Source organism: Peromyscus eremicus, chromosome 3 (genome assembly GCF_949786415.1).
Source record: "Peromyscus eremicus chromosome 3, PerEre_H2_v1, whole genome shotgun sequence".
In the NCBI taxonomy this organism is placed as follows: Eukaryota; Metazoa; Chordata; class Mammalia; order Rodentia; family Cricetidae; genus Peromyscus; species Peromyscus eremicus.
In genome coordinates this window covers 70,420,084-70,438,938 of record NC_081418.1, presented here as the reverse complement: position 1 = coordinate 70,438,938, position 18,855 = coordinate 70,420,084, and the positions used below count along the sequence as shown (strand labels likewise).

At 43.8% G+C, this 18,855-nt stretch overlaps 1 protein-coding gene across 1 annotated transcript in view; it reads right to left on the bottom strand.

Moving 5' to 3' along the window:
* Window positions 1-18,855, bottom strand: part of Wipf3 (WAS/WASL interacting protein family member 3) — an 80,628-nt gene that overhangs the window by 46,986 nt on the left and 14,787 nt on the right. Inside the window, exon 2 of the mRNA XM_059257870.1 lies at window positions 5,910-6,065. Coding sequence (XP_059113853.1) covers window positions 5,910-6,008 — 99 coding nt within the window. The 5' untranslated portion in view covers window positions 6,009-6,065. The remainder of the gene's footprint in view (window positions 1-5,909; window positions 6,066-18,855) is intronic.

The window sequence follows — 18,855 nt, the reverse complement described above, 5'->3', positions numbered from 1 at the left end:
GTAGGCTTAAAAAAAACAAATATTAAAAAAAACACACCCTATAAACAAAGCAACAATAATAATTTAGTTATAAGTGAGTCAACACCACCCCCCAGGCAATTTACATGGCTTACTGGATTTTAAAGGTACAGGAAAAAGAAGAACAGCTGAAAAGATTGGAGGGGGTGTGGTTTCAGGAAAGGGTGGGAGGCGAGGGTAGAGCTGCCTGGCTGAGCAGAAGATTACCCCAGAGCCCCTGTAGCCCACCCCACCTTCTGCCATGACAGAAATGCACATGTCTGGAGTTGGCCGGTAGGGGATGGTGAAAGGCAAGAGGGAGAAATCTTTGTAATCAATGAAAACTTGGTCAGGCATCAGGAACTTCTAGGCCCATCTGTGCACTTCCTTATAAAATAATCCAGTTTTGAAAAAGATCCTTGTTAAACATGTTTACCAAGAACCCTGACCTCTAGATATCTGGTTGTCCTGGTTCTGACCAGGGTCATAAACTCTATCATGCCAGATTGTGTTTGGTTGGCTGGAGATGCTACTAACTAGTAAAGTGCTTGCCAAGCTCACATAGGGTTCCAGGTTACTACAGCAAATAGATAAACAAGGCAGAGAGATTTATCCAGAGTCTCCTTGACCCCCCTCTACGTTTCCTCTTGGCAATTCTTCTCCACCACCCATCTTTTCAGGCTCTTGACTACAAATTCCCATTGCTCATGCTGTGTTCAGTGAGTCTAGTCTCACTTCCCATGGGCCCTGGGGGCCTGAGTAATGTCTTGTTGATTGGACTTGAACATGTGTGTAGAGCCCTGTCCACTAGTTATGAAAACTCTAGCTGTTTCTCAACCCTATTTACTCAGTCACTAATTTCCCGTCTCATTCACTCATTCTTCCTTTTCCTTCTTTCCTTCCTTTCCTCTCTCCTTCACCTCCCCCTCCCTTCCTTCGTTCCTCACTTCCTTTCTTCCTTCCCTCCCTTCATAAGCTGAATGCCTGTTTCAAGCACAATGCAAAAAAATACAAGATTAAATAAATGCAAACACTAATAAAAATAAAAACATAGTTTAAAACAATTACTGCTCTGAAGGAGGGCTTTGAAAAAAGTACCCAAGCCAGTGGGGTCTGTGGACTGGACCTCTACTTTGATTTTAGTAGAAAATCCTACCAGACGGAAGGAACAGCTGTATAAAAACCATGGTGGGGAGTGCCCTGGGAGAGGGGCTCAGGAGGAGCTGGAGAGGGAGGCAGGCCCCAGGTTGTGAAAGCTGGGGTAGGCCTGCCAGAGGTCATGGGAAGTCCCTGAGAGGAAAAGCAGAGGAGGACAAGACATGATAGAAGTGTTTAGAGATCACTGGTGGCTGGAGAGACACAGGAGCCTGAATAGGCCAGCCGGCTGCAGGGCAGTTATTGGTGACTCATCCCTGGAAGGGCCCAGACAGTAAATATTCCAGGGATTGGGGGTCAAGGGGCCAAGTGAAAATGTGACTGTCTGTAGCAAAAGAGAAATCATGTCTACAAAATATTTATTGCCCCAATTAAAAACATAGCAGTACGAACTAAATCAATTATTAAAACACAGGTCCACAAGCAGAAGGGAGTTCTTTTTGATCAAATAACATTTTTCTTGGTTGTTATGCCAGCGCTACAGCAGAAACACAGGCTCCGATGATATACAAATGGACGTGTACTTGTGCTCCAGTGAACTTTATTTATGGGCTAAAATTCTAATATTATGTCATTTTTATGTATCATGAAATATTTTTCTTTCCATTCTTCACCCCAGCTATTTGGCTGGCAAGCACCTTGGTCACAGGCCGGGTTTGGACCACAGGCTGCAGCTTGCCAAGCTCTCTGTAGCACTGCCCATATTCTAGATGTGTGTAAGTGCTCGCCTAGGCAGATTATGACTGCCTTTCCTGCTGTGTGACAGCTGGTGGCTTGTGCTATAAGGTCATCCTAGAGGAGGTCCACTTTAGAGGCATGGTTCCCTGCATGATTAGAAGTATTCTGTATGTAAGAAAGGGCCGTGTGGGGGTGCTGCTCAGGAGCAGAGCCACGGTTTTCTGTGAGTGGGCCATGGGTTGATCCCCAACATGTAAGGAAAGAGATGTAAGCTCTGTGTGATTCTTAGGATTTCTATAACATTCTTCCCCATCAACTCAAAAATGATAGATCATTATTAGTGTGTGTGTGTGTGTGTGTGTGTGTGTGTGTGTGTGTGTGTGTGTGTGGTAGATAAGAGAACAACTCTGGGTAATCAGTTCTCTCATTCTGCTTTTCTGTGGGTTTTAAGGGTCACACTGAGGTTTGCCTAACAAATGCCTTTACTCCCTGGCTTATCTTGCTGTCCCCCAACAACTCTGGACTGGATGCTTGCAGCTTTTCTGAGCAATCTTCCTGAAGCAATTGTACTTTGGACATTATGTGCTAATTGGAATATGATTTTTAATGAAGATCTAGCACGCTGTTTTGTGCACTGGGAAACAACTTTTGACTCTCCTGTAATTAATTTTTTTTTGCTTTCTTTTTTGGTTACCATTATAAGTAATCTATTTATTAATGTCATATAGCTATGTGTTCTTTTTTCAGAACATCAGAAATGCTTTTCACAATTTTAGTATATATTTTATCTTTTGATTGAAAATAGATTGTTTTCATACAATATGTTCTGATTACATTTTCCCCTCCTCCAACTCCTTCCAGATCCTCCCCACTTCCCCACCCACCCAAATCCACACACACCCTATCTCTCTCTCTCATTAGAATATAGATAGGCATATAAAAAATAATAATCACAAAACTAAAAAAAGTAGGACAAAACAAACAAGCAAATAGAAAAAAAAGAGCCAAAGAAAAAGCACAAGAAACACATATAGATGCTGAGACATACACATCTGTACACACAGAAAGCCCATAAAAACAAAATCAGAAGCCGTGTTAGATAAGCGAAAGATCTGTAAGGTTAAAAAAAAAAAAGCCCCGACAAAGAACTGTGTGAGGACAAAAGCAGTTCAAAAGTACCGCTGGGTTTGTTGTGTTGGCATGTGCCGTGGGCACGGGCTGCCCCTAAGGGTGGTGTGTGTACCACCACCAGTGAGACTCCATTGCAGAAAACTAATTTGTCCTCTGTGAGCCTATCAATTGGAGATAGCTGATGGGTTAGAAATGGAGGCTTGAGTCTCCCTCCTCTCCCAGTGCTGGGACCCGATCTGACAGATCTGTGCATGTTGCCAGTCTCTGAGTCCGTGTGTCTGAGTCCGTGTGTGCATCAGTCCTGTTGTGTCCAGGGGGCTTGTTCCCTTGCTGTTCTTCTCCACCGGCTCCCATCACTAATTTCTTAAAGAAGGGTTGTCTGGAGCGAAACTGGATCACAGAGTACATTCATTTTTAAGCTGTGTGACTGACACCACAAAACTGTCTCTTAGGAAATCGTAGCTTTGCTTTCCCTAAGAGTTCCAAGGTCTGATTGCAACACTGTGGCCAATTCTGAAATCTCCCATGGTCAACCAAGCAGATGAATCATGTTTTCTCACTACAGGTGGATCATTTCTCATCAGAAATGATGAGACAAGAGGAGATTCCATTTCGGTATTTTTGGGTTTTGGAATAGTTACAAATAGATTTTACAGAGTAAGCATCCCGAATTTAAAAATCCAAAATCCAAAAATCTGAAATGTTCTAAATCTGAAAAACTTTTTGCCTGTATCTGTTTTCCCATCATCCTTTTCGTGCCAATCTATAAGAGCTCTGTAAACACCAACATTAACTATTTCTGCCTTTAATACATATGGTAAAAAATTTCCAGATTGCAGAAACTTATTTTAAAAATACTAAAATTTACATAGTTATTTTCTGCTCCAAGTGACCTGTTTCCTCCATGAGACATACATTAAAAAAAAAAAAGGAATAAATGAGAGAGACGACAAAAAAATTAATCAAAGAATTTCCTAATGAAATATTATTTTGGTGTTTTTCCGAGACAGGGTTTCTCTGTGTAGTTTTGGTGCCTGTCCTAGATCTCGCTCTGTAGACCAGGCTGGCCTTGAACTCACAGAGATCCGCCTGGCTCTGCCTCCCGAGTGCTGGGATTAAAGGCATGTACCACCACCGCCCGGCATGAAATATTAAATTTTTTGTTTTGTTTTGTTTTGTTTTTCGAGACAGGGTTTCTCTGTGTAGCTTTGTGCCTTTCCTGGAACTCACTTGGTAGCCCAGGCTGGCCTCGAACTCACAGAGATCCGCCTGGCTCTGCCTCCCGAGTGCTGAGATTAAAGGCGTGCGCCACCACTGTCTGGCGAAATATTAAATTTTATATTAGCTTATCAATGATCTTTTCTATGATCTTTTCTACTTCTGATGTAAATTACACAACAGATTTCATTATGTGCAAAGGCATGCTGTCAATACTCTTAAAAGTAATAACCATATATGTCATTTTTAATTAATATTGTGTTAATTAAATGTTTTTAATGTGCAGAGTAACATAAAAAAATTTAGTTCTCATAAACTATTATTTTTTCACAAGTCTGAAACATATTGCTGTGCATACCTTTGTATAAATTCTTTTTGGTCACTTTAGGGTTAAATTCTTTTTTTTTTTTTTTTTTTTTTTTTTTTTTTCCGAGACAGGGTTTCTCTGTGTAGCTTTGTGCCTCTCCTGGAACTCACTTTGTAGACCAGGCTGGCCTCGAACTCACAGAGATCCGCCTGGCTCTGCCTCCCTAGTGCTGGGATTAAAGGCGTGCGCCACCACCGCCCGGCCTAGGGTTAAATTCTTAACCACTCTTAAAAAGAAAAATGACCTGACTATACAGTGATGCGCATAGGTTTATTGTTTCCTGTCTAGAACTCTCTAGAAAGAACTGTTCACCATTGAGGAAGCTCGAGATGTGTAAGTCCCCAGCAGTGTTTGCAAACGGTTATTCCCCCAGACCCACTATCTACCTTTGATGTGTCTGTTTTTCTGGCTGTTGCATTTCTTCAGTGTCAGCAAATCTAGGATCCACTAATAGTTTCCCAGTTGTTTTCTGTATCTACAAACTGTTCATCGCCATGTGGCAATGACCTTGAATTTGGGCATTGGGGTCAAGTTCAGCAAATAAACTTCAATACTTATTCCTATTCCATCTATATTTTTTCCTCCACCGCGCAGTGTCTGAGGATTTTTTTTTTATTGCCACACTTGAGGGATGTTATTGGCATTGCATAGGTAGAGACTGAGGATGTTAAGTATCCTAAAATGTACAGCTCAGCAACTCCCTACAGTCGGTCTCAATGTCGCTGGTGCCAAGGTTGAATTTTTGTTCTAGAACAGAACAGTCACCCTCTGTGGTCCTCTTCTCACAAATCAAATGGTTAAACTAAAAGTATGTGGCCTGGATAGAAGTAGACTGGATTCATTGCTTCAGACACAGGAAACTTCTGTCAGTGAGTCCCATTTCCCTGTAGCTCTCATCCAACATGTAACTTGCTGGACATAGAACCGGGGGACAGAAGCCAGGATATTCTCACCACCTTCTGCATGACATGTACAACTTGACGTCCCAGTGTCTTATGGGCCTGATCTCAGCAGGAGCCTCTCACCAGAGTGCCCAGTGAGACAGAAAGTCACTTAGGGAGACTGGGAAGCCTGCTCCACGTGGTGGGAATGGAGGGGAAAATCATGGAGACGGAAGTAAGGTGCAAATGAGATGTGTGGAGGAGCAGGAGAGAGAAGCATTTCATCCAGGCAAGCGGAGCCAGAATGCTAAGGTGTCGCCTGGGAACCTGCATCACCTGGGAACCTGCATCACATCATCTAGGAACCTGCATCATCTGGGAACCTGCATCATCACCTGCATCCCAACACCAAGCTCCTGGTCAAGATCATTCCAAGGCCAGTGCTCCACAGTCAACCAGAAAGAAACACAAACAGGCCTTACCGGGGGCCCTGGTGGGGGTGGAGGGGGAGGAGCCCCCAGAGGCGGAGGAGGTGGAGGCAGAGGAGGTGGTGGTGGCGGCGGTGGCGGTGGCACCGGCATATGTCACAGTGTTGGTGTCTCTTGCTTATGAATGGTCCCAGGAGAGTAGTTTCTGGTCTGCAAAAGAGAAAAGAGATCGTTTTCAACCCAGCCTCTTCTGTACACAGCTGCTGCAGGTCTTGTTGACACATGCCTTTGTAGATAGCTCCATTCTTTCCCTAGTTCCTTGGTTCACTCAGTCACCGAGCACTTATTGGGAGGTGGGCATGCGCTATGTGCTGGGAGTGAGGAAAGCGTGTAGATTCTAATTTGGTCATGAAAGTGATGGAATTTACTCTTGAATCTCCACAGAAAGTGAATATTTACACACACACACACACACACACACACACACACACACACACACACACCCCTCATTCTAGAGTGATTTTCTGATGACTGACTCCTACATCATTACCAATGACCTGTAGCTTTATCATTTTCAATGTGTTCTGCATAGACATCATCTTTGTAAACAGTCAGAATGACATTTGACTCTTCCTGAGGGTCACATTCAGCCTCACACAGGATGCCGGCCTTAAGCAAGACTTAGGAAGGGTGTTCACATCTTCCTGACTCTTTCTAATCTGTCACCTACCCCTTTCCTTGCTGTTCCCTTATTGTCATTTTGACATAGCTGTCTGGGTGCAGACATGTCACATCTCTTGTAACACACACAGTTTTCGGCAAGGCTAACCAATACAGTTCTGTTTAAAATGGTTAATATTATGAGATATCTGATCTCCAGATACATGTATTTCTCTGCAACCCCCATATAAGTGTGTGTGTTTGTGTGTGTGTGTGTGTGTGTGTGTGTGTGTGTGTGTATGTATATACATCCTCAGCACTACAGAGGCAAAAAAACAACTATGCAACATGACACTATAACACTGCAACCATTGGCATTTCTCTTTACCTTTTACGTGGTGCAGATTATGAGACAAGCTGGTCACAGTTCCCACGAGACAAGTTAGTTACACTTCCTGCAGCAACCCTTCACAAAAAGCAGGACTGCCCTTGTTTTTATAGGGACATGCCACAAGCTGCATGGCTTTGGACTTGCTGTGACTGGGGTGATGAATAAATGAAAAGGACAGACACATGTACAGAAAAGCTGGGATCGGGTGGGCTGTGCGCTCTGATGGAGATACACCACCAGGAGCTGGGAAACTCTGGGTATTTGTTATATATCACTGATTGAGGAAGGCAGATTTCTTGTGTACAGCTAGCTGATGGAGGAGGCCAGTTAAGCTAATCTTGGCAGGAGGTCTCCATAAGGGGGCAGGCTCAGGAGGCAGTGATCGATCCAAGAAGAGAAAGCTTTGGTTGAGAATTTCTGCATATACTTGTTTAGCTAAACCATTCATACTTAGTCCAGAGGAAGGCTTTGCCATTCCCATGGGCCTGAGGCATTGGGGTTCTTGACCATGTAAACTAAAGTTTACATGATCATGTAAACTACACAATTCACTTGGGATTTCATTTGCTCCCACAGTATGCATAAGGACATTCAGAGAAATGAAGCTTTTGCCCCAAGTCATACACACACTTAGCAACAGGAAATCCTAGGTCTGGCTCAGTAGCTCAAATCCAATCTCTTTCCAATGTAACTTTTAATTACACACACACACACACACACACACACACACACACACACACACACACACGACCTTACTGTCAATTCTTTTAGGCATGTATACAAGCATGGAATGGCTTATCGTATGACACTTGCTTCTCTTCAGCAAGGTTAAGAAACCTCTAGAATTGCAAAGAAGTACAAATACTACAAATAGCATATCCAAGGATGACTTTTATAGTCTTCCTGGTGCGTGAGCTGGTATTTTCCCTTAAACAATGGGCTTGACAGTCACTGTTACTGCCTCTTTCCTTGATAGTAAAACAACAGCCAAGGCTGAGGCCACTCATCAGAGTCCACGTAATAAAGCCACAGTAAAAGTGAGCAGATCTTGGAGGGCACAGGGCAGTGGGAGAAGAATCAAAGCAGTGTCACTGTACTGTTCATGGTCCAGCACCTGCATAGTGCAGGGTCAGACACAGCTGGCATTCTGCAGGCTGAGTACTGTGTTCTGTTCATGGTCCAGCACCTGCATAAGCAGGGTCAGACACAGCTGGCACTCTGCAGGCTGAGTGCTGTGTTCTGTTCATGGTCTAGCACCTGCATAGTGCAGGGTCGGACACAGCTGGCACTCTGCAGGCTGAGTGCTGTGTTCTGTTCATGGTCCAGCACCTGCATAGTGCAGGGTCAGACACAGCTGGCATTCTGCACGCTGAGTGCTGTGTTCTGTTCATGGTCTAGCACCTGCATAGTGCAGGGTCAGACACAGCTGGATTTCTGCAGGCTGAGTGCTGTGTTCTGTTCATGGTCTAGCACCTGCATAGTGCAGGGTCGGACACAGCTGGCATTCTGCAGGCTGAGTGCTGTGTTCTGTTCATGGTCCAGCACCTGCATAGTGCAGGGTCAGACACAGCTGGCATTCTGCACGCTGAGTGCTGTGTTCTGTTCATGGTCTAGCACCTGCATAGTGCAGGGTCAGACACAGCTGGATTTCTGCAGGCTGAGTGCTGTGTTCTGTTCATGGTCCAGCACCTGCATAGTGCAGGGTCAGACACAGCTGGCATTCTGCACGCTGAGTGCTGTGTTCTGTTCATGGTCTAGCACCTGCATAGCGCAGGGTCAGACACAGCTGGCACTCTGCAGGCTGAGTGCTGTGTTCTGTTCATGGTCTAGCACCTGCATAGTGCAGGGTCAGACACAGCTGGCATTCTGCAGGCTGAGTGCTGTGTTCTGTTCATGGTCCAGCACCTGCATAGTGCAGGGTCAGACACAGCTGGCATTCTGCACGCTGAGTGCTGTGTTCTGTTCATGGTCTAGCACCTGCATAGTGCAGGGTCAGACACAGCTGGATTTCTGCAGGCTGAGTGCTGTGTTCTGTTCATGGTCTAGCACCTGCATAGTGCAGGGTCGGACACAGCTGGCATTCTGCAGGCTGAGTGCTATGTTCTATACACGGTCTAGCACCTGCATAGTGCAGGGTCGGACACAGCTGGATTTCTGTAGGCTGAGTGCTGTGTTCTGTTCATGATCTAGCACCTGCAACAGTGCAGGGTCGACACAGCTGGCACTCTGCAGGCTGAGTGCTGTGTTCTATTCATGGTCTAGCACCTGCATAGTGCAGGGTCGGACACCCCTGGCCAAAGATTGGATATATTCTTTATAATTTTTTATTCAATGACAAAAATATTTTTAATAAAAAATTTGCAGCAGGAAGAGTTGGCAGAATATTAACAGAAGAGAACACAGCATGACTTTGATATCTAAGGGCTTCCTTCATCTTTAACTAGGGCACACAAGAGAATGAAGACTTGCTTTCTCCTGTGAAGAATTTTTAAAAAAGTTATTTGGAAAAATAACTAAAAGCATAAAAAGTGCTGTTTACCTAGTAGTTTTGCTATTTACCTATAGAGAAATGATAAAGGTAACAATTTTAACAAAAACTACAGCAAGGCTACCTATGAAAGCTCCAACTTCATTTCCCAGCCTCCTTTGCAGTTAGGTAGAACCATGCCAATAGAAAGAAAGCAGATCTGACATGCTGGACTTTTTGATTGCCTCAGGAGATGGGTTCCTAACTCACCTACTGTAAGGTCACCTACCAAAGACTTTATATACATAAAAATACCAAACTCCTACGATGCTAAGATGTGAGGTTTTAGAGGTCATTTACTCTACCTGCCTTTTTGTATAGGAACTAACTGGGACTTAATCAAACCAGTACTGGAGTTGTGTTCTATAAAGTTGCCCTGGACACTGCATGTGATGGGTAAGTTCCTGTGACAGTGTGGCAGGGCTGAGGGACCCCGAGATTAGTATGAGTGTCTACCAGGGTCCTTCTGGTAGAAGTAACATTAGTTTGTACTAAGTTTGACTTAGTACAAACCTCCTCTCCAGTGGGGGTAGGCATCATGGCTTCCACCGAGGGCGGACTAGAACAACAGAACTCAATGTGGAATAGAACAACAGCACTGTAGCTGGGGTCTGAAGGAAGCGGGCATATCACACATCCTCTCTCCAAAGGGCAATACAGCTTTCTTGAGTTTCAGAACACCCTACAGCACTTTAGCAGTCTGCTTGGGCACGCCTTTCAACTGCAAGGAGCACAAAAACTAAAAAGTGAGGCTTTTTAAATAAACTGTGAGAAGGAGGCTTGTTTTGAGTGACATAGAGGGAGCAAGGCAGCAGATGCCTGGTCCAGCCTCAGCTGGGGACACTTGAGTTGGCTCCTTCAATTATCACCACTTCCCTCCTGCTTAGGCACGACCATAAAAACCCCCGGGAGTGCTGGTTTTAGAGCTGAGTCAGTGAGTCTGTGAATATGAGAGTCAGCTTGAGACGGGATGCTGGTTGGTCATCTATGGATTCAGCACGCTTGTTCTGCCTACCCATGTCCCTCTAACTCTCCTGCCTCCCCAGTGTGTGCCCAGCACAGTTCTAGGGATTGTGAACATTGCTTTATCAAACCTTCCCACCAGTCGGATGGTACACGCCAACATTGCTCTGCAGCAGATACCCCGATTTGATTTCAGCTCATGCATTTTCCACCAACTTTCAGAAGTCCATAGATGAGCTCTGGCCCAGGATTCACATCCTCAGCTCGGGCTGTGCTACATCTTTCATTAAACTTACCAGTTTGCATTACTTATGTGGCTTTGATTTGCAAAGATTTAAAAACGCTTTTCAGGCTAAGAAAGGAATGAGGGCCCACAGGGTGAGAATAATTCTTGGTCTCTCTCCCTCCCTCTGTGCCCTTGTTCTTCACCTGGCTTTGTCCTGAGGAACTGGGGAGCAATTAGGCCCCACTGCGACCCAGCCTCTCTGAAATCACAGGGCTTGATTCTCCAAAGTTGGCGATTAAAGGATATTTTTATGTGCAGTGCTTCATGGCTGTGGAGGTTTTCTCTTGACAGATTAATCATTAAGCGATTTTCTAGAGAGGTACTTGTTAGAACCTGACAGTTAAGAATACCAAGCTCCAGGAAGTCACAGGCTGCACCAGTGAGCTCTTTGAGGCTTCACGCTCTCCGCACCCATTAAAAGTTTTATTTTGTTCTGAAATTATTCAAAATGCTTAAAATATTAAAAAAGCCACATATCCAAAGGCTTTTATACTTTCTCTCAACTCATGAAATAACCAAAAAGCAGCATTTGCCCACATTAGCGATTTAAACACTAGGGAGAACAGAGGGGAAGAGATTGCTCCATGCTCCTTAGGAGACTCAGATACAGGGCAGCAGCACTGTCTTGAGACTCACAGACTGGATTCCCAGTCTGCTTGTCTCCCCGCCCCCGCCCCCTCCACCGCGATACATTTTATCTGGAAAAGGGGTGCTCTAAGGCTTTATTCTTAGCTTAAACAGAGTCCACAGGGCAGGTCCTGCATAGGAAGAATATCACACAGGTCCCAGCACACACCGGCTGAGCTCTTCACCACCACCATGAATAGTTAGAATAACCAGCAGGAGAGGAGGATAAATGCTCCAGTGGAGGTTGGAATTGGAAGGGAGGCAACTGCATTTCAGCCGGGGGAGGGAAATAAACCTTTGGTAGAAATGACTGAGTTTTCAAAAGGCAAACAGATGGCTCTGAGATCTGTCCTTACTAGCAGGAATGATGAAAATTTGGGGACAGAAGTGTCTGCCTGTGAGGAGAGGAGGGCAGAGGGCTAAGGAAACATGGGCTTGCCCGGTGCTCAAGTACTCCAAGTGTCTCTTAGCTGGGATGAGGTGGATGCTTGTCTTGTGGCCACACACTATCATTAAACACATTCTTTCTAAAATACAAGAAACTCCCTGCAGTATGAGCCAGCCAGAAGCCAGGACCCCTTTTCCAGTGCTCCTGTAAGTAGAAAGCAGGCTGTGGCCACAGACTCAAACAAGATTACAAAGAGGGTAATGGGGTGAGGCCTGGGTGTGGCGTGCAGGCCCTCACTCAGCTCTCAATAACTGGTACTGCACAGGAATGCAAGCCCAGTATTGGTCAGAACTTCCTTTCTCTGGAAGAAAAACCACATATCCAGATTTTTTTTTTTTAACTCAATTTTGAAATGTGGGTAAGTACAGTTTTCCTTCGGTATCTGAAAGTTACCTTCGGTTCCAGGAACTCCCATGGATACCAAATTCTCAGATATCCAAGTCCTCATATTTATTAAGTGGTATATGTAGTTTATTTGCATTTAACCTACACACAGCCTTGGGATATTCTAGATCTTATCTAGATTACCCATAATACCAACTACAATGTAAATTCTGTGCAAATAGTTGTTGCTCTGCATTGTTCAGGGAATAATAGCAATGGAAGGAAAGGGTACAGTTGGACAGAGAGATAGGTGTGTGTGTGTGTGTGTGTGTGTGTGTGTGTGTGTGTGTGTGTGTGTGTAGCTAGAGTTTTTCCTGCCTGGCCCACAGTCATGACAAATCTTTCTTACCTGCCAGTCCCACAGCCGCTCAGATCCAACCAAGTAAACACACAGAGACTTATATTGCTTACAAACTGTGTGGCTGCAGCAGGCTTCTTGTTATCTAGTTATTATATCTTAAATTAACCCATTTCTATTAATCTATAAGTTGCCACATGGCTTGTGGCTTACTGGTATCTTTTACATGTTGCTCGTCATGGCGGCGGCTGGCAGCGTCTCCCTTTTTATCTTATCATATTCATATTCTCTCTTTTTTCTTTTCATAATAGATTCAATAATCTACCGTGTGTGTGTGTGTGTGTGTGTGTGTGTGTGTGTGTACACGTGCATGCTCAGCACAGATGCAATGTTTTCACGTGTTCTCAATCTGTGGTTCATTTAATCAGCCGATGCAGAGCACACAAATGCAGAGGGCTGTCTGCACCTCTAACAGCATCTGCATGCCTCAGTGGGCCAACAGAACCTATGCATCCCACAGCCCTCACAAACTGCCATGGTGCAAACTCTTTCCAACCTTACACAAGTGGTCCCACTATCCTTATATCACCCGGGGTCCCCCTCTTCCTTCCCTTGCATGGCCAGCCATCTGTGTCCATTCGGAATGAGAATTTGAGAACAACGTTTTCCTGCACCCCCTTTGTCTCGACCCTTCTCCTTTGAGTTTCTTCAATTTGTTGGCTCATGAAACCAGACAGAAGAACAGCAATGCACTTCCTCTGAACTAATGGAGATGAATGAATCCCAGGAGGTAATCCACACTCACACTTTGCTTCAGTGGGCCTGTCCTATCTAAGGACCAGTCACTAAAGTGTATTTATCAAAAAAGCCCTGCAGCCAGGACAGCATACTCCTAACCTCTGGGCAAACCTGATGAGATTTAGGATCCTCAAAATACCTGTGGAGAATTCCCAAGCCTGTAAATACAAATTGACAAAGGGATTTGATGATTTAAAGATGGCCTCCAGGTGACCTACAGTCACTTCCTGTTGCCACCTGATCTGCTGTTGAGCAGATTCTCTGAGCACCCTCCGCTGGACCTCCTGCCAAGCCCACTCTCTCCCCTAAGACTGTCTTCCTACTGGCCTCTTATGTGTTCTCCATGATATATGATTGTTAGGAATATTTGCCTTCTTGAGAGGTAACTTTGAAGAAGGGTACATTGACCTGAGGAGGGGGAAATAAAGCAGCATACAATAAAAAAAAAAATCCCTGATCAAGAAAATATGGTAGACAGACACCCACCCACCCACTCATACAAAATTTCAGCAGAAAGAACAAAGTCATATCATTTGCCGAATAATGGGTGGAGATAGTCATACTGATTAAATTAAGCCAATCTCAGAAAAAATATCGTGTGGATCCTGGATTTCATACGGTTACATAAAATCCTGTATGCACAAATGGCATGACATTAGGAGTAAAACTGTCTCGGAGGACGGAGAGGACTAATGGGGAGTTTGGCGTGAGGAAATGGGGTGGAGGGGAGTAGGGGAAATATGCTTAACATACAACATATACTTGGAGGAACACTCAAGAAACCCCTGAGCTGTATTATTTCATATGAAGTGCAGCAGAGAACCCCGGCACAGCTTTCCCAGCAGACACCTTTCCCAGAGCTTTTCACATAGTGATGCTTAGGTCACTTTATGGAATTCACACAGAGTCCCGGGGGAGCTGCTGTCCTAACCCACATCCCAACTTTCTCAGCCCTAAGCTGATCTTAGTCACCTGTCTGCAGGCGACTTCATAGTTTCTCTGGTAACCTGAAGTTATATGTTTAGTGTTTGCTATAAATCAACTAACGTCTTTAGATAAATACGTTTATTTTGAAAAAGTTTAAATATTGACTGTAAATGGCAAGGTAAGAGCATCTACCACAAATGGAAGTTAAAAGTAAGAATAAGTCCAACCATTATCAAACTGGTGATGTTTATCCATCTGCCCTTGAAACTCATCTCAAATTTCTCAGGGGAGCCTAAGCTGAACCCTTGGGAGGAGAGGCCTAGGGCGGTGGCCACACATTTTTAGAGAGGATGAACACAGAGTCTTGTTTTGAACAAGCTCTCCTCCCTATGTCCCCAGGACAGGCCAACACTGCTGCCCTGGGGACCACACTCTGAGAGACTCTCTGGTGGAAGCTTGTGAGAAGGGCAGTATCTCTGCCAGACCCACAGGATCAGCCTCTTTGGCAGTATCTTCCCAGTAAGGGATGCAAACGCTAACTAAGGCCTCCTGTGCTTAGGATGCTGAACACTGGCTCACAGCCACAAGCTGAGTCCTCACTAAGAAAACTGAGTTTTGCACAGATTCACTGACTTTCAGCATGCTGGGTCCATGTGAGTGGCAGGCTGTACTTAGAGCTGGCAATAACTAAGGCCGTGTAAGGCCTGTCCCACTGCAGAGAGGCCACAGGAAGGGCTGCAGCACCTGAGAAGCACCGCCCAACATCAGCTCTGGAGCTCTGCCTTGCCCAGATGCTCCAGTCAGTTATCAGCTGTGCAAACATAGGCTCATCTGCATGGATTCTAGGGTGATACATCCCTTAGCCACAATCAGTACAAAACTCAGTGTCACACCCGAAAATGAGTTCACAAATCAGTTTCCTTTTATTAGACTCTTGCTGAAATGCAAATTGGTTAACAGCTCATTCATTGAATTCTTTATAATATTTGAACAGCACCTGGTGAAAGGAAAATTGGAGATATTGATAATATTCACCATGACTCAAGCTCATAATAACCATTGTGTGTGTGGTTCCCGTGGGCGAGAAATGTTGGTTTCCTGTCTTTTCTTTTTTTTCTACCTCTGGGTTGACTTAAAGAAGAACTGGGCTCATTAAAAATACATTAATCACACACTTGTAAGGAACTTTCACTTTATGTAATAGTTATGCTTCTAAAAAATGCACCTCGGTTTTTGAAAAACAGAGCCCACCTTATGCATTAACACAATCAGTTCATTATTCATTATAATACAGTGAGTCACTTTATAAAATGAACGGCCTCCTCTTTAGTTTATGGAGCTAGATTTTTACTAGGAGGATACTTTTAACTCAACAGCTAGGTAGAGCTGTGTATTATACAGAAATGCTGTCCTCTGAGGTAACAGCATGTGGGCAATGGGCACCACAGGGAACAAATCCTTTGAGTGTCACCCATATGTCTTCTCACTTTTAAGATTACTCTCTCTCTCTCTCTCTCTCTCTCTCTCTCTCTCTCTCTCTCTCTCTGTATGTGTCTGTGTGGGGGTATATGCATGTGAGTGCAGGTGCCAGCAGAGACCAGAGGTGTTAGATTCTCCCCTGGAACTGGAGGTACAGGTGGTTAGAGCTGGGAGCCAAAGGAGTCCTCTCAAGAGCAGTAAGTGCTCTTAATCTCTGAGCCATCTTTCCTAGTGTGCCCTTTTATTACAGAGAAAAACAATGCTGGTTTTTATGATAACTAAGTGAGAATGATAGAGCTTTGGAGACATTATCCATGCCACAGAACTCGAGAGAAATCATGTAAGACCCAAACGTTTATACCCAGCTAAACTATCACTACAGTAAAAAGGCAAGTGTAAAATGTTTTTAAATATGCCAAATTTGAGTTCCTGATTTGAGTTGTACTGATAATAGTATATAGGGAAAATCTGGTTCTATGGTTAACATAGCATCACGGCCATTTTTGGGGCCTACTTTTGCTTCCAAGTTCCCATTTAGTGCTCAGTTTTTCCTATATTGCATGTCTTCTCTGGTATGTGGAATCCTGGTGTGTGTGTGTGTGTGTGTGTGTGTGTGTGTGTGTGTGTGACCTGTATGTTGTTTCATCTTTAAGATTATATTCATTTTTCATTCTGTGTGTGATGGGAATAAAAACAGGATCATGATGGAGAGGAAAAGATCTTAAGGGTAAGGAGAGGGTCAAAGAGAGGGGGAAACTGTACTTTGTGACTTGTAAACAGCAGGGAGGGCTATTTAGGAGGAAGTAGAATAGCAAGAGGGGGCAGACAGAGTGGGAGAAGGGGATGAATAGGACAAAGTGATTCTAACTTTAAAAATAATAAAAAGAAAGGAAGGCAATTACTATTCAAAATAGCAACACAGAGGGATATAACCAGCAAGAGTTATCAGGTGAAAATGCTGTGGATTATGCTTATTGTTAATAAAAAAACTGATTGGCCAATAGCAAGGCAAGAAGAGATTGGGTGAGACAACTTGACACAGAGAGAATGATGGGAGGAGGAAGGGCAGAGCCAAAGGAGTCAGGACAGATGCCAGCCAGCCACTAAGCAAGCAGGAGGTGTAGAAAATGAGGTGACAAGCCCTGAGCCATGTGGCAATGCATAAATAGAATTAGGGGTTAATTAAATGTAAGAATTAGCTAGTAACAAGCCTGAGCTCTAAGCCGGTCATTTACAAATAATAATAAGCCTCTGTGTCAGCTGTTTGGGAGCAGGCTGTTGGGACAGAAAAACTCCACCTACAAAGAAGGGAACACAAAGTGGAAAATATGTGCATATTGATTCTTTAGCTGTTACATGTAGAGTCAAAATATCTTTGAAATGAATCAACCATATATGCTCAAGAATAAAAGTATATTAAAAGATATAAATGTAAATACTAGAAAAATTAAGGGAAATGATCCTATCAGCTAACAGTTGATGGTAGAAAGAGATTTCAAAAGGAATGTTGACAGGGGAGGTCATTATTGGGCATTGATTATGGAAGAAGCAATTGATATTTACTGCATTAAAAACACACAAGCAAACTATAACCAAGAGGCATTCAGAGATTAGAGTTAGCTATAGCGGCATTTAGAAAAACTTAAGAACTAAGTCTTTCAGGTAGAATACGGAAACAAAGCAAATTAAAATGGTTCATTAAATGACATGTGAAAAAGCAAATTTAGCAGTAAAAATTAAGCAGAACAAAATGGAAATAAAAGCAAATGTATCTGTCCATCAGTGCGTGAGAATAAGCTGAACTTCCATGCTACTGAGGACATTTTCTGGTTGGACTGAAATCTGACAATGTGCTGTCTAAAAGGTGCACACCAAATCAGCAAAAGATGAAAACCTTACAGAAACCTAAATATATTAGGGTTCTTTACCATGGCGAAGATATAACATGCAAAAAATGAGTTAGCACCAGAAATATTAACTGCCAATTAGCAGTCACCAAACCAATAAAGCAAAATTGCAAGCAGTCTGTGGTAGATCGTTTCTATAACTCCAGCACTCAGGAAGCAGAGGCAGGAGGAGTGCAGGTTTGAGGCTAGCCTGAGCTACACAGTGAGACTCTTAAACAAGCAAGAAAACAAAGCAATTCTAGGACCCCAAGCATTGGTGGATGGAGTTGGAGTTTTCATTGCAGAACTGTATGTCCACATCAGACCTATTAGGCAGGATGTTAGGCATAATGTTAGGGCTAGGGAGATGGCTAAGTACACCCACATGAACAGTATACACACTAGACATATAGACAAAAGACTTATGTAAATGGAAGTTAGAAAAAAAATGACTGTATGCCATAAGCATAGATTTTTTCTTTAAGCTGTCCTTAAAATGGGCACAGAAGCCGGGCAGTGGTAGTGCACACCTTTAATCCCAGCACTCAGGAGGCAGAGGCAGGCAGGTCTCTGTGAGTTCCAGGCCAGCCTGGTCTATAGAGTGAGTTCCAGGACAACCAGGGCTATACAGAGAAACCTTGTCTCAAAAAAAAAAAGGCACAGAAAAAGTATACTTTAGATGCAACTATGCAAAGAAAAATCACCTTAACCAAAAGGCAGAGGAATACAACAGATAAGAGATGTTCCCCAGAATCCTAATACTCAAGACATGCAGAGAACACCTTCAAAATGGCAGCGACAGAACATGCTGGGGCACTAAAATAACCAACCCAATGATCCTGAGGATTAAGGTTATGACAGATGCGACATTGCCAAAGCACAGGTCAGAGCACATCACAGCTGTAAAAAATAACACTGATGGACAGAAGGACAGACAGCCCCTATAGTGACAATAGCTCTGCTGAAGGGGACAGAGAGAAAGGAACTGACCTCCCTTTGTGAACTTAAACAGATAACTAGAAATCAGGGAAATGTCAAGTGTCACAACTTATAAATGCATGAAGTTACTCTGAAAACCAGAAATCAAAAAAGTAGTCTTCCAAAAGATGAGAAAATACAAAGAACAGGGGAAGGAAAGGACTTAGTGACAGCCATAAAGATGCTAAGTTTCTGCTCTAGTCTGAAAACACAGATTGAGATGGACAGCTTTCTATTAAAATATGAATTAGGAAAGCAGCCAAGGCAAGAGAGCGCGGAACACAGTGGATGAGTCAAAGATCGGCCATCAATTACAGGAAGGCTGTAGCACCGGATTCCACCCAGCTG